Below are 14970 nucleotides of genomic sequence, written 5' to 3'. Positions count from 1 at the left end.
TAACGCCTACCTAGACTCACATTGGCTACCGATCAGAGCCAGAATCCAATTCAAACTATACTGTCTAATCTTCAAAGTACTCAACGGTACAGCACCTGCCTATCTAATCGATCGCCTACACCGGAACCTTCCACCCAGAATAAGAAGAACACTGACACCATTCTCATACCCACCACTCAACGGCACTCATCGTAAAAAGCTTTACGATAACCTCATAGCAACGCATGCAGCAAAACTCGAACCCTCCATAACCAGATTATTAACCTCAACATCTGACTTCAAAGCATTCCGCAAAGAACTCAAAACGCTACTTTTCAAAAAGCATATTCATAACACCTAATCTCCTCTTCCACATACACCGACCAGGTTACCCACTCCCTGACACCAAATCCTCAACCGACCAAAAACCGGAAAAAGATTTGATATGTAATGTAATATAACTGCTCTCATCCAATGTTACCAAGTCTATACTCATTCTGTAACTATGTCTTACCCTAAATGTCATGTACCCTCCTGGAAATGTCCAGCTTCTTCTTATGTAATCCGCTTTGAACCGCAAAGTACAAGCGGAATAGAAATCACTAATGTAATGTAATGTAATGTAAACTAACCCAACTAGGAATAAAACTATTCAGCTACGCAGATGACTTTACGATCATCATCCCATTCGCCAACTCCATCTCGGAAACCATTCCCAAGGCATCCGATGCCATAAATGAGATGGAACAATGGATGACAGATTTCAAGCTCAAGCTCAACCCAGAAAAAACAAAATTCTTTGTTGCCTCCCCTCACCCGCTTGACAATAAAACCCCACTATGCATCAATAAACTCAACTACCCTATTCAGCCCACCATGAAAATACTAGGTGTTATTCTAGACCAATGCCTAACAATGAAGAACCAAGTGGATTCCCTATTCAGAAAAGGTTTCCTTACTCTCTGGAAACTCAGAACCATTAAATCATACTTTGATACGTCAACATTCAGAATCCTAGTGCAATCCCTCATACTGAGTCAGCTTGACTACTGCAACATCGCCCATCTAGCAATCTCACAAAAGAATATGAGACGTCTCCAAATAATGCAAAATGCTGCGGTCAGACTTATCTTCGGGCTGAAGAAATTCGACCACGTAACACCCTACTATCGGCAGCTGCACTGGCTACCAACGGAAGCCCGAGTAAGATTTAAATTTGCCTGCCTCTGCTTCAAAGTATTATACGGCCTGACCCCCAGGTACATAACGGACCTTTTCGCATTTTCTAATAACAAACTCAAGAGAAACACACACCCAAAACTCATTTCCCCTCCAGTTAGAGGCTGCAAAATGAAAAAAACACCATGAACACCTTCTCTCTCACCAAGCAGTCCTATGGGGCAAAGACCTAAACCAACTGCTTTCGCCCACTACATACGGGGAATTCAGGAAACGCCTAAAAACATACCTGTTCCAGAAATACCTAAACAATTGACCCGCTCTCCCCCCTCCCTATTCCACCTGAACTTACAGCACTGTTATAAATATAATCTGTTATCTTCATCTTATTGTAACTTTACGTTGCTATTTATCCCCAATAGGTCCTGTCGGACATTACCTACTAAAATGTACATATTATATTTTCGCTCAGCAAATTGTATTTCTATACTATTGCCTCCTGAGGTCTCTGATCTTTGTATTTCCTCTGAATATCTACTTATTGTATTTCGCTGAATGTCCAGCACTCTTGATTGTAAACCGCCTAGAAGACGCAAGATTGTGGCGGTATAGAAGAATAAAGTTATTATTATTATTATTATCTGGATTGGAACAGAAACCCACTCCCTCCTGCCGGTCCAGATGGAGTTTGGAGGATATAGCACAGTTACTTACCGTAACAGGTGTTATCCAGGGACAGCAGGCATATATTCTCACATGTGGGTGACGTCATCTACGGAGCCCCGGCGCGGACAGCTTTTCAAGCAAACTTGATTGAAGTTTCAAGTTTGCACACTGCACCACGCATGTGCGTGCCTTCTCGCCCACTAGAGGGCGCATCCCACCTCGTGGTCCTCAGTTCCATAACTAGCAAGGAAGCCATCCCCGGGGAGGCGGGCGGGTTGTGAGAATATATGCCTGCTGTCCCTGGATAACACCTGTTACGGTAAGTAACTGTGCTTTATCCCAGGACAAGCAGGCATGATATTCTCACATGTGGGTGACCTCCAAGCTAACCAAAAAAGGGCAGGTGGGAGGATGGCAATTTAGGAAAACAGATTTTGCAAAACTGACTGGCCAAACCGGCCGTCACTCCTGGATAAAGTGTCCAGACAGTAATGAGAGGTGAATGTATGAACCGAAGACCAAGTGGCAGCCTTACATATGTCCTCCATCGGAGTGGATCGGAGGAAAGCTATCGAAGCTGCCATCGCTCGGACCTTGTGCCCCGTGACTCGACCCGGGGGAGGAAGGCCAGCCTGAGCGTAGCAAAAGGAAATGCAAGCGGCCAACCAGTTAGACAGAGTGCGCTTGGAAACTGGATGCCCTAATCGATTGGGATCGAAGGACAAAAACAATTGAGGAACCTTCCGATGAGGCCTGGTGCGTTGAAGATAAAATGCCAACGCCCTCTTACAGTCAAGCGTGTGAAGCGCCGTCTCGCCAGGATGGGAGTGGGGCTTCGGGAAGAACACAGGAAGGACAATGGACTGATTGAGGTGGAAGTCAGAAACAACTTTAGGTAAAAACTTAGGATGGGTGCGGAGAACCACCTTGTCGTGATGAAAGACCGTGAAAGGGGGGTCCGCAACCAAGGCTTGCAACTCGCCGATCCGCCTGGCGGAGGTGAGGGCAATTAGAAACACCGCCTTCCAAGTCAGAAATTTCAAGAGGGACTTGTTGAGTGGCTCAAACGGGGGTTTCATCAGTTGAGCCAGAACTACATTCAAATTCCACACGACAGACGGAGGCTTAAGAGGGGGACAAACCCTGAGTAACCCTTTCATGAAGCGTGTCACCAAGGGATGGAGTGACAGAGGGCGTCCCTCCAGAGGTTGGTGGAAAGCAGAAATCGCACTGAGATGAACCCGCACCGAAGTGGTTTTCAAGCCGGAGTGCGACAAATGAAACAAATATTCTAAAACCGAGGATACCGGGACTGATACCGGATCCAGGTGAAAAGACGAGCACCAGGTGGAAAACCTGGTCCATTTCTGCGCATAGCAAAGCCTCGTCGAGATCTTGCGGGAGGCTTCCAACACCTCCTTCACCGATTGAGACAGGTCCGGAGGAGTCAGGGAACAAGAAACCAGGCTGTCAGGTGCAATGACTGCAGATTGGGATGTAACATGGATCCTTGACTCTGAGACAGCAGAGAAGGAGAGACAGGCAGGGGAAGAGGCTCTCTGGCACTGAGCTGGAGCAGCAGGGAGAACCAGTGCTGACGCGGCCACCGAGGTGCTATGAGAATCATCGTGGCCGTGGACGATTTTAGGTGTACCAACGTTCGCATGATCAGAGGGAACGGAGGGAATGCATACAGGAACCTCCCTTCCCAGTCGAGTAGGAAGGCATCCGCTTCCAGACGGTCCTGCGAGTACATCCGAGAACAATATAGTGGTAGTTTGTGTGTCTCCGGAGAGGCAAACAGATCCACCTGTGGCGTTCCCCAGCGAGCGAAGACCTCGCGTAGAACTGCTGAGTGTAGAGTCCACTCGTGCGGTTGCAGAAGTCGACTCAGTTTGTCCGCCAGGCAATTCCGTTCTCCTTGGATGTAGACCGCCCGGAGGAAGATGTTCCGGGAGGCCGCCCACTCCCAGAGGCGAAGAGCTTCGGAGCAGAGGGGCCATGACCCTGTTCCTCCCTGCTTGTTCACATAATACATTGCCACCTGATTGTCCGTGCGGACGAGGACCACCTGGTCCTGCAATATGTGAACGAAGGCTCGAAGTGCTAGGAAGATGGCTCGCAGCTCTAGCACGTTGATATGACACTGACGGTCTTCTGACGACCACAGGCCCTGCGTGCGAAGACCGTCGAGATGGGCTCCCCACGCGTACTCCGAGGAGTCCGTGGTCAGGACCTTGCGAAAAGGCGGAGTGCGAAACAATAGCCCCATGGACAGATTTGAAGAGTCTGTCCACCAACGCAGCGATTTCCGCAAGGGCGGAGTTACCGAAATGAGGCGAGACACCGGGTCGCACTCCTGGCGCCACTGGGACGCGAGGGTCCACTGAGGGATCCTCAGGTGTAGCCTCGCAAACGGCGTGACATGTACCGTCGAGGCCATATGGCCCAGCAGCATCATCATGCGCTTGGCCGACACCCTCGATAGTTGGGAGACCTGGCGGCTCATCCGTACCAAGGTTTCCACCCGCTGGGTCGGCAGGTAGGAGCGTAGGCGCACCGTGTCCAGCACCGCACCTATGAATTGAAGAGACTGCGACGGTCTCAACTGAGACTTTGGAAAGTTTATCTCGAACCCGAGAGTTTGCAGGAAGGCAATAGACTGTCGGGTCGCTGAGATAACCCCCTCCCTGGTCGGGGCTTTGATGAGCCAATCGTCCAGGTAAGGGAACACATGGAGTCCACGTGACCTGAGGGCTGCTGCAACCACCACCATGCACTTCGTGAATACTCGTGGGGACGCGGCCAGGCCGAAGGGCAGTACCCTGTACTGGAGGTGGAGGTCCCCCACCTGGAATCGTAAGAATCTTCGACAGGCGGGGTGCACCGGAACATGGGTGTATGCTTCCTTCAGGTCGAGGGAGCACATCCAGTCCCCTTCCCCCAAGAGGGGGTACAAAACCGGGAGAGATAGCATTCGAAACTTCTCCCGGGCCAGGAATTTGTTGAGCTTCCTGAGGTCCAGTATGGGGCGCAGGTCCCCGGTCTTTTTGGGGACCAAAAAGTAGCGGGAGTAAAACCCCGTACCCCACTGGTCCTTGGGGACCGGCTCGACCGCCCGAAGCTTCAAGAGGGCTTTGGCTTCGGTTATAAGGGTCGGTAGCTGCGAACGGTTGCAGGGGACTAAACTTGGGGGACTGTCCGGCGGCGAGGACACAAAGTTGAGCGAGTAGCCCTCGGAGACGATCCGGAGCACCCAAGCGTCTGAGGTAATCCCGGTCCATGCCTCCCGGAAGAACCGAAGACGGCCCCCGATAGGAAGGGGTTCCTGAGAAAGTGCGGAGGGGAACCCGCCCCGTCCGCTCAGCCCGTCAAAAGGAAGGCGCTGGCTTAGAAGGGCCCTGCGCCGGGGCTTGGGGTTGTCCCCCTCTGCCTCGCTGAGACGGACGTCTCGGAGGCGGTCTCGAGAAAGCCGGGGTCGACTTCTGAGGGTATCGGCGCGGCGGAGGCCGAAAGGGTTTCTGCGGCGGGGGCCTAGGTTTGGGGCGGACCAGGGATGCTAGAGAGCGCTCCTGTTCCGACAAGCGCTTGGTCGCCGCATCCAATGACTCGTCGAATAACTCGGACCCCACACAAGGCAAGTCTGCCAGGCGTTCCTGCAGGTTTGGGTCCATGTCGAGGGTGCGAAGCCAGGCCAAGCGGCGCATGGCCACCGCGAGGGCCGACACCCTCGAAACCAGCTCAAAGGCGTCGTACACTGCATGGAATAGGTACAACCGCAATTGAGACAGGTTGGACATAAACTTGTCGAATCCTGCTCTTTGGGAGTCCGGTAACGAGTTTCGATATTGAGGAAGGTCCTTCACCATCCCACGCAAAAAGGAGGAGAAGGTGAAGGCGTAATTTAGAACCCTGGTGGCCATCAGGGAATTTGAATAGAGGCGACGGCCAAACTTGTCTAGGGTCCGCCCCTCCCTGCCTGGTGGAACCGCCGCAGAAACCCGTGAGGGCTGTGATTTTTTAAGAGCAGACTCCACCAGAAGAGACTGGTGTGAGAGCTGCGCCTTATCGAACCCTTTAGGGGGAATCGTCCTATACTTCGATTCCATTTTTGAAGGCACAGACGTGACTGTAAGAGGGTTTGACAAGTTCTTCAGCCAGGTTTGCAGAAGGACACTGTTGAGAGGGAGTCTAGGCACCTCCCTAGGAAGAATGGGGAGGTCCTGTTCCTCCAAAAATTCTTTGGAATACCGAGAGCCTACCATCAGGTCAATCCCCAGGGCTTGGGCCATGTCCTGAACGAAGGATGAAAATGAGGACGGCCTAGCCTGGGGAGAGGGGGTTCTCGACCGCCCCACCGAGGAGAGGGGGGAGGCCTCATGGGAATAATGAGGATCCCTAACCGATCCCGAATCCCAGGATCCCCTCTCGAGGGCCCTCGAGGGGGAAGGGGAAGTTATCCTCCTCGCAGAACCCTTGGGTGAGGACCCCGGGGTTCGTGGGACACTCTCCCGTTTCCTCGGCGAGGCGGCCCGGGAAGACTTCCCATGGGGTGAGCGGAGGAGCCTCGGGTTGTCGAGGCGCAACTCCGACACCTGCAACGCCTCGCCCCCGAACGACGAGGAACGGTCGCGCCGAGGCGAGCCTCGGGGCCGCTTAGACTTCCTCGATCGACGCCCCGTCCGAGGTCGCGTCGAGGGCGAGGCGTGTCTGGAAGACCCGGAGGAAGAGGAGGAAAGACGGCGCACTCTGCGCAACTTTTCTTTGGGCCTTACACTCCGCTCAGGGGGTTCCCCCGAGGTCGAGGTCCGGGGCGGGGCCGAGACCGAGGTGAACGGGGTCCCAGTACCCGAGACCGAGGTCGCCGAGGCCGGGGCTCCCGAGGGAGCCGAGGCCGGGGCCTCCGAGACCGAAGGCGTCCAGGCCGAGGTCGAGGCCGCCGGAACCGCAGCACGCTGCAACACTTCCAGGGCTCCCGACAGCTCCGATGAGATCAGTGCTCGGAGGAGATCCTGGAAGGCCGGAATCCCCACGAAGGTGGGGAGTTCCGAGTCCGGGGCACACTCCCTGGAGGGCGACCTCGGTCTCGAGTATTCCCTCGGGGTGTGCGGAGTCGAGGTCCGATGCGGGGCCGGGGTCGACCCACCCGCCTTGGCCTGACTCGAGGATGGCTTCTTTGCTGAAGGGGATGGAACAGAGGACTTACCCGAAGCTTGCTTCACTGACGACGCCTTCGAGGAAGAGGGCCGAGGCGAGGCCGAGGCCCCCGAGGACGCCGAGGCCGAGGTCAAGGCCGGGGCCGAAGCCGAGGCCGACGTCGAGGCCTTAGGCGGCGCGTCGACGGCGAACAATTCGGCCATTCTTGCCTTACAGCAACGGAGGGCCCTGTTTTGGAAGGTAGCACAGCGATCACACGAGTCTGTCGGATGTTCGGGCCCAAGACAGACAATGCACCACCGGTGAGGGTCAGTGATGGAAAGCAACCTCTCACACCGGCTGCACTTTTTGAATCCCGTAACAGGACGGGACATCCAACGAAAGGAAAACAGTACCGCGAACTAATTCGAAGGGAAAAACAAACTAAACGCGGCAGCTAGAAGGCAAAAACACTGGAGCTCAGATCCACAGGGCTTTCTTGCTCCGCGGAAAAATTTGAACTGAGGACCACGAGGTGGGATGCGCCCTCTAGTGGGCGAGAAGGCACGCACATGCGTGGTGCAGTGTGCAAACTTGAAACTTCAATCAAGTTTGCTTGAAAAGCTGTCCGCGCCGGGGCTCCGTAGATGACGTCACCCACATGTGAGAATATCATGCCTGCTTGTCCTGGGATAACAGACTGAGTAGCCTTGATCGGTGCTTCCACTAATGCTGGAATGGCAGCCAGGGTTAGGATAATCCTAACTCCATCTGGATCGGTGATACAATGATAATTAACATTTCCTCTGCATACAGTGTGCTTTGTTTTTGTTTTAATTTTGTGGTTACCATAATGAATTAATATGATTAATTAATATTGTTTAAGGCTTGTATGGATGCTGTGGGGGATGATGGTCTCGGGGACGGGGCGGTGACAGTGGTCACAGGGTTGGTGATGGGGACAAATTCCCCCCCCTCCCCTGTGTCATTCTCTACTATAAAGTACTTGATTGCACTGAGTTTAGCTTTGATGGTTAACTAGAAACCAAAACTCCCTTCTGTTTTAGCTTTGACACAGGATACCAAGGAGTGTATGACAGTTCCAATATTCTATAAAGGAAAGTGAAGTCAACACTGAGCTTTTCAACCCTCTGTTTCAGTCTGCTGGTTGGGAAACATAACCTAATCATCTGGACTGGTCTGGAAAGGCTTAAACAGAAGCTAAAAAGTTTAAATTCTACCATCTGGAGAGCTATCAATATTCTAAAATGCTGAAAGCTATTTATGAATACAAGATATCAACTAACAGTGAAATCACTCTCAACCATTCTCAAGTCCAATCTCTTACCGGTAAGAGTTTTCTTTTAGGTGATAAGGTGCATTTCAGCAAGTGATCACTCATGTTGACAGGATACTGTTTTAAAAAGCCAACCATTGTTTTAGCAGCTTTAGCACTATCAAGCTGAAGAATTGCCTGTAAGAGCAGAAAATATGTATATTAAACACATCACACACTTATGTGCAGTCACATTTCTGGATGGCATAACTTAAAAAACAAAAAGGAGCCAGGTCCCCTTAGCAACTTTTACAAATTAATCTGAAGCAGGTTTCCTTTTAATCTTCTTCCATAAAATGCATAAAAATAACAATTTACTAATGCAATGTAGCGTGACAAAATTTGATAACACTTGATTTTTGCGGTGGTAATGATCTTTACTACTGTAAAATATATGCAGCCTCAGTATTGTGTTAACATATCCTTTTTAGTATACTCTCTGTTTAATTTCTCCTATGATGAGAGATGAATGTAGTGGCAAGACATCTTTTCAGTCTTTTTTTTTTTTTTTTTTTAAAGACTAACTCAAAATAAGGTTTGAGGTAGCTGGTGCTTTCACATTAAAAGCATATCTACATGGAATTTTCCATCTCCTGCAGCTCCGTTGTTCAGTTACTTTGCAGAATTAATAAGGGTAAATTGAAGTATTAATCAAACTTTTCATTTGAGGGGGATATTTTGCTAGGAATAATCTGAGGCTTTAATGAGTGAAGTAGTCAGATTTGTTTTTTAGGAAATGGGAATGCTATTATGTTCCCACACCATAGATTTTTAAGTGAATTCTTTAAATACAGAGAACACTGAATATTATTTGAGTTCCCCAATGAAGAAAGCCAGCACCAGGAATTCAGATCAATGCTGACATATAGCATTTAATTTTTCAAAAGGGGAATACATTAGAAAATTAAAAAGGAGAAAATTCACTCGTCTGAGAAAGTATTTTATGGCTAGATAATACAAAGCTGTAAGTTCATGCTCTCTGAATCTCGGAGAGAGCGTGAACTCGAAAGCCTTGAGCATGCGCAGATGCTCAAGGCCCAGCAAAAAAGCAGATGCAGATCTTCGGGCACCGGCATGTTCTGTGCGTTGGTGCTGGTGGCCAGATGGGGATAAGCAGCGTGTTCAGGTGGGTGCTGGGGGATGTCAGATCACGGCGGGGGGAGGGGGGGAACGTATCAAGCGGATTTCCCTTAGTTCCTATGGGGAAACTCGCTTTGATATATGAGTATTTTGGTTTACGAGCATGCTTCTGGAACGAATTATGCTCGTAAACCAAGATACCACTGTATTTTTTTAAAACAAGTTCTATTTTGGGGGCTAACAGTAAATAGTACAGTGGACTTCGCTTACATTATTATACAAATAAGCATCTCCTAGTCTTTTGACTGGTACTCAATTTGTACCCGATACCAGAGTTTGCCTGTATGTCTGAATCAGTTCTTCTTTGACACTTTGCTACAGCACACTAGTGTGTCACAAAAGATTCTGCCTTTCCCCAAACATATGCTTAGTAATAGGCTACTTCACACTTGTTTTGTGCCACAAAGCAGCCTACTATAAAAACTTACCAATCCAGAGCAAACAGGCTCCCTCTGTGCTGCTCCAAGGCCTCAACAAAGCCTCATCCACTTCTACCTCACTGTGCTTGTTACTGCTACAGCCTTTCACCAAAAATAGCTGCTCTAAAGGTAAGAAGGCAGTCAAGAGGGGAAAGGGGTAAGCAGGGGCTAATCCTTTGCCCTGAATGGCAGGCAAGATAGGACAATGGTGGGAGAGGGAATGCAGAAGAACCACCCCTCCATTAACATAGCAGTAGCAGAGAAGTACCACCACCTCTCCCAATCCCTTGCCCAGAACAAAGCTAGTCACCAAGTTTCTTGCACCACCAAAATGGGATAGCAATGATGAAAAAAATAGTAGGGTGAGATCCAGTTAAGAACATAAGAACAGCCTTACTCGGTCAGACCAATGGTCAAATCAAGCCCAATAGCCCGTTCTCACAGTGGCCAATCCAGGTCACTAGTACCTGGAAAAAACCCAAGGAGTAGCAATATTCCATGCTACCGATCCAGAGCAAAGAGTGGCTCCCCCCACGTCTTTCTCAATAACGGACTATGGACTTTTCCTCCAGGAACTTGTCCATATCATTCTTAAAATCAGCTATGCTATCCGCTCTTACCACAACCTCTGGCAATGCATTCCAGAGCTTAACTATTCTCTTGAGTGAAAAAAAAAATATCCTCCTATTTTCATTTCATAATAAAAATTAAAAAAATTAAAAAAAGTATTTGCCTGTAACTTCGAGTGCCCCTTGTTTTTGTAATTTTTGATAGTGAAAAATCAATCCACTTTTACCCGTTCTACTCCACTCAGGTATGCCATCCTTAACCAGGGAAATTAAAATAGCCGCTTATGCCGACAATACGTTGTTTCTTTGAAATCCAGCTAAGTCCCATCCAGCCTTTATTCGTATCTTACTCTGGGGTTACAGTGTTAACTGGGAAAAATCGGTAATATTCACTCTCAATGATCATATTGTACAATCAGATGGAGAGGGAGCGAGATGATGGACAATGGGATTTAGGGAGGGAAGGAACAGAAAGGGAGAGAAGTTGGACACAAGGGATGGTGTGGAAGGGGGATAGAGATACTGGATAGGAGGGTAGTTGGGAAAAGAAAGGGAGAGATGGTGGACCCTGGGGTGGTTGGGAAGGAGGGAGAGATGCTGGATGAAAGGGTAGTTAAGAAAAGGTGGATCTGTGGAGGGAGATGAAAAAAAGGAAAGATGTCAGACCTCCTGGGGAGGGGAGGGAAACGGAAGGGAAGGACAGAGATGGCAGATGGATGGTTAGCATGCAGAAAGAAGGAGACCATGGCAAACAAGTTATAAGAAGACAACCAGAGCCTGGGACCAACAAGATTTGAATAATGACCAGACAACAAAAGGTAGAAAAAATAATTTATTTTCTGTTTTGTGATTACAATATGTCAGATTTGAAACATGTATCCTGCCAGAGCTGGTGTTAGACCGCAAACGTGAGCTAGGATTTAACAAAGAGAGGAAAAGTCTTTTTTGTTTGTTTATTTTGTTTACACCACAGCGCCAGTGTGGTTAGGAGGAGGCAAAGGGGGTAAAGAGGCTATAAAATAAACCCACCAGGATGTTTGGGGAAAAAAAAAAAAAACCCCACCCAATTGGGCATGAAAATCGAATCAAATCGAAAAACCAATTCAATAGGCTGAATCAAATTTTTTTTTCCTGAATCGGGCAGCATTAAAGCACAGTTACCAGAACAGATGTTATCCAGGGACAGCAGGCAGATATTCTTACTGATGGGTTGACGTCCCTGACGGAGCCCCGGTACGGACGCTTTAAGAACTTGGAAAGTTCTCGATTGCCCGCACCGCACATGCGCATGTGCCTTCCTGCCCGACATGGTCTCAGTTAAGATAAGCCAGCTAAGAAGCCAACCCAGGGAAGAGGATGCTGTCCCTGGATAACACCTGTAAGTAACTGTGCTTTATCCCAGGACAAGCAGGCAGCATATTCTCACTGATGGGTGACCTCCAAGCTAACAGAATGGGATGGTGGGAAGGTTGGCCATTATGAAAATAAATTTTGTAAAACAGATTGGCCGAAGTGCCCATCCCGCTTGGAGAAAGACTCCAGACAGTAGTGAGAAGTGAAAGTATGAACTGGCAGCTTTACAGATTTCCTCAATAGGAGTAGATCTGAGGAAAGCTACAGAAGCTGCCATATCTCTAACTTTATGGGCTGTGACACAGCTCTCCAGAGCCAGTCCGGTCTGAGCATAGCAAAATGAAATGCCCGTAGCGAGCCAGTTGGAAATCGTTCTCTTGGAAACAGGATGCCCCAACCTGTTTGGATCAAAAGAGAGGAACAGTTGGGGAAGATGTTCTATGCAGCTTTGTCCTGTCGATGTAATAGGCCAAAGCACGCTTACCGTCCAAAGTATGCAAAGCCGCTTCCCCAGGATGAGAATGTGGCTTAGGGAAAAAAACTGTTAAAACAATAGACTGATTGAGATGAAAGTCAGAGACAACTTTTGGCAAAAACTTTGGATGTGTGCGCAGAACCACCTTATCATGATGGAAAACCGTGAATGGTGGGTCTGCTACTAGTGCTTGTAACTCACTGACCCTCCTGGCAGAAGTGAGAGCAATAAGAAAGACCACTTTCCAGGTAAGATACTCTGAGATGAGCTGAAGCCATTGGTTCAAACGGTGGCTTCATCAAACTGGAAAGAACCACATTAAGGTCCCAGACTACCGGTGGAGGCTTGAGAGGTGGTTTCACATTGAAAAGCCCCTTCATGAATCTGGATACCAAAGGATGAGCAGTCAGAGGCTTCCCCTGCATTGGTTCATGATAAGCAGTAATAGCACTGAGATGAACTCTAATGGATGTAGATTTGAGTCCAGAGTCAGACAGAGAAAGGAGATAATCCAACACCAACTCCACTGCCAAGGAAGTTGTATCACGATGATGAAGAAGACGACACCATAAAGAAAAATCGAGACCACTTCCGTTGGTAACACTGTTGCGTGGCCAGCTCTCTGGAAGCATAAATAATTTGTCGAACAGGCTGAGTTAGGATAGTTTGAGAGCAACTCAGCCCGAAAGAAACCAAGCTGTCAGGTGTAAAGACTGCAGATTGGGATGCAGAAGTGAGTGAGCAGAGTAGGAAATGTTGGCAGCAAGATGGGTTCCCTGGAACTGAGTTGAAGTAGAAGGGAGAACCAATGTTGTCTGGGCCACCTTGGAGCTATGAGAATCATAGTGGCTGCTTCCCGTTCGAGCTTGAACAGAGTTCTCAACATTAGAGGAAGAGGAGGGAAGGCATACAGAAACCAACCCGTCCAATCCAGAAGAAAAGCATCCGCTGCCAGACGGAGAGGAGAGTAAAGTCTGGAGCAAAACTGGGGCAACTGGTGATTGTGAGGGGCTGCAAATAAGTCCACCTGTGGAATGCCCCATTGAGAAAATACAGACTGGAGAGTCCACATACCCCTGCCTTTGCCTTGTTGTGTGAAGCGCTGGAGAAATTCTCCCTTCGCTGACCCTCCACACTGAGGTTGCCCACTTCATTAATATTTAGTATACGCATTTTTCACTTTGTTCTTGAAAGCGTGTTAACTTTTCACAGGTGTACTTAACATTCAGTCATCACCCTCAGAACCCTTAGACTAGTTCTGCCTGATAGTTGTGTCTTTTAAAGTATCCATGGCAGTTTTGGGTTGTTTTTTTTTTTTTGACTTGTGTAGTCTCTGTTCTCATTGACATACCAAATAGAATTGTATCATAAGATAGAGCCACAAGATTCTCCAATAAACAGTTTATTTGGCCCCAGATTTATTTCCAAAAGGCTAAAATGAAGGGACAGTAGAATAATAAATGATCTAGAGTCCAACTTCGAGATTACAATGCCAGCATCTATTAGACTTAGAGCTATTCAACTTTTGCAATCTAATTGGGGTCCAAAAAGCTCTTTGTAAGAGAAAAAAACAAGTTTGTCTCATAGATGCGGACACTGTAGATCTCATCCTCCAAGACCAAATTCGTGGCTATTGAGACGCAGTAATTTGATGCTTAATCTCAATGCTCCAAATATCTCTAAGACCATTTTAAGGCTTCTTTTTAACTAATCCATTATCAATTTATACCACTGTGCAGCCTGGTGTCCCAGGAAGTCCACCTGAAAGCATAAGAACTCCAAGCTATATTGATTGTTAAGAGTTTTCCATTCAGGAAACCCCGCCTGAATGGCCTGCTCCAGTTGCATCCATCTAAAACTTTGTGATTTATTGAGGCCATATTTACATTGCAACTGTGAAAAATCAAGCAGTTCACCATTAGAAATAACATCCTCCAAAATACCTATCACTGCAATCAACCAATGCTTCCAGATGCTCTTAAATCCGCCAATTTGAATCTTGGACTTTAGCCATATAGTTTGATTTGTTAATTTATGTATTGGAACAGGTGTTAAGTTACTAATATATCGTAATGTTTTCCATATACCCATTAATATTTTGTTTTCCTTATACAATCTAGCTATTTTAATACTGAGAACATGACATAAGCGCAGAGGAAACATGAGTCGCCATTCCAACCATAACCAGCCTGGAGTATTGTCTATGAGTATTGTCTATGAGCTACATACCCTGGCGCAAAATATAGGCTTGATGATACCTATAAAAATTGGGAAAATTTACCCAACCCTCTGTAATTGGTTTTGTAAAGATATTAGAGCGATTCTAGGAGTTTTACCTAGCCAAACTTTTATAAAAGGACCCCCTTAAAATAAAAACTGGTAATATACTCATTTGATAACAAACCACAGGCAGTATCATCATTTTAATCAAGAAAGATGTAAAGGATTCCACTGCTCGCACATTTCTGTTACCTTATGCAATAAAGATTTTTCATTCTCTTTCATTGTCTTCCAGCGTATTTTTTATCCAACTTCCTAGATATTTTAAACCATCTTCTTTCCATACAAAATAAAATAAATCAAACAATCTTTTTGTACAATACACGTTTAGTGGAAGAACTTTTGATTTACTCCAATTTATCTTATAACCTGAGAATTTTCCAAATTTCTCAATCAATTCAAATAAGCATGGAATGGTTGTTTCAGGATTTCTCATAT

At 47.6% G+C, this 14970-nt stretch overlaps 1 protein-coding gene across 4 annotated transcripts in view; it reads right to left on the bottom strand.

Annotated features, from left to right (window-relative positions):
• The window catches only part of ZNF638 (zinc finger protein 638), a 570425-nt gene that overhangs the window by 153778 nt on the left and 401677 nt on the right, over window positions 1–14970 (bottom strand). For all 4 annotated transcript variants that reach the window (XM_033953374.1, XM_033953362.1, XM_033953382.1 and 1 more), the window contains exon 17: window positions 8309–8434. In XM_033953374.1, the coding sequence (XP_033809265.1) occupies window positions 8309–8434 (126 nt within the window). The remainder of the gene's footprint in view (window positions 1–8308; window positions 8435–14970) is intronic.

The sequence above is a fragment of the Geotrypetes seraphini genome, chromosome 1, assembly GCF_902459505.1.
Source record: "Geotrypetes seraphini chromosome 1, aGeoSer1.1, whole genome shotgun sequence".
Lineage (NCBI taxonomy): Eukaryota > Metazoa > Chordata > Amphibia > Gymnophiona > Dermophiidae > Geotrypetes > Geotrypetes seraphini.
The sequence above is the reverse complement of the archived record's forward strand: the minus strand, read 5'-3'. Positions and strand labels throughout refer to the sequence as shown.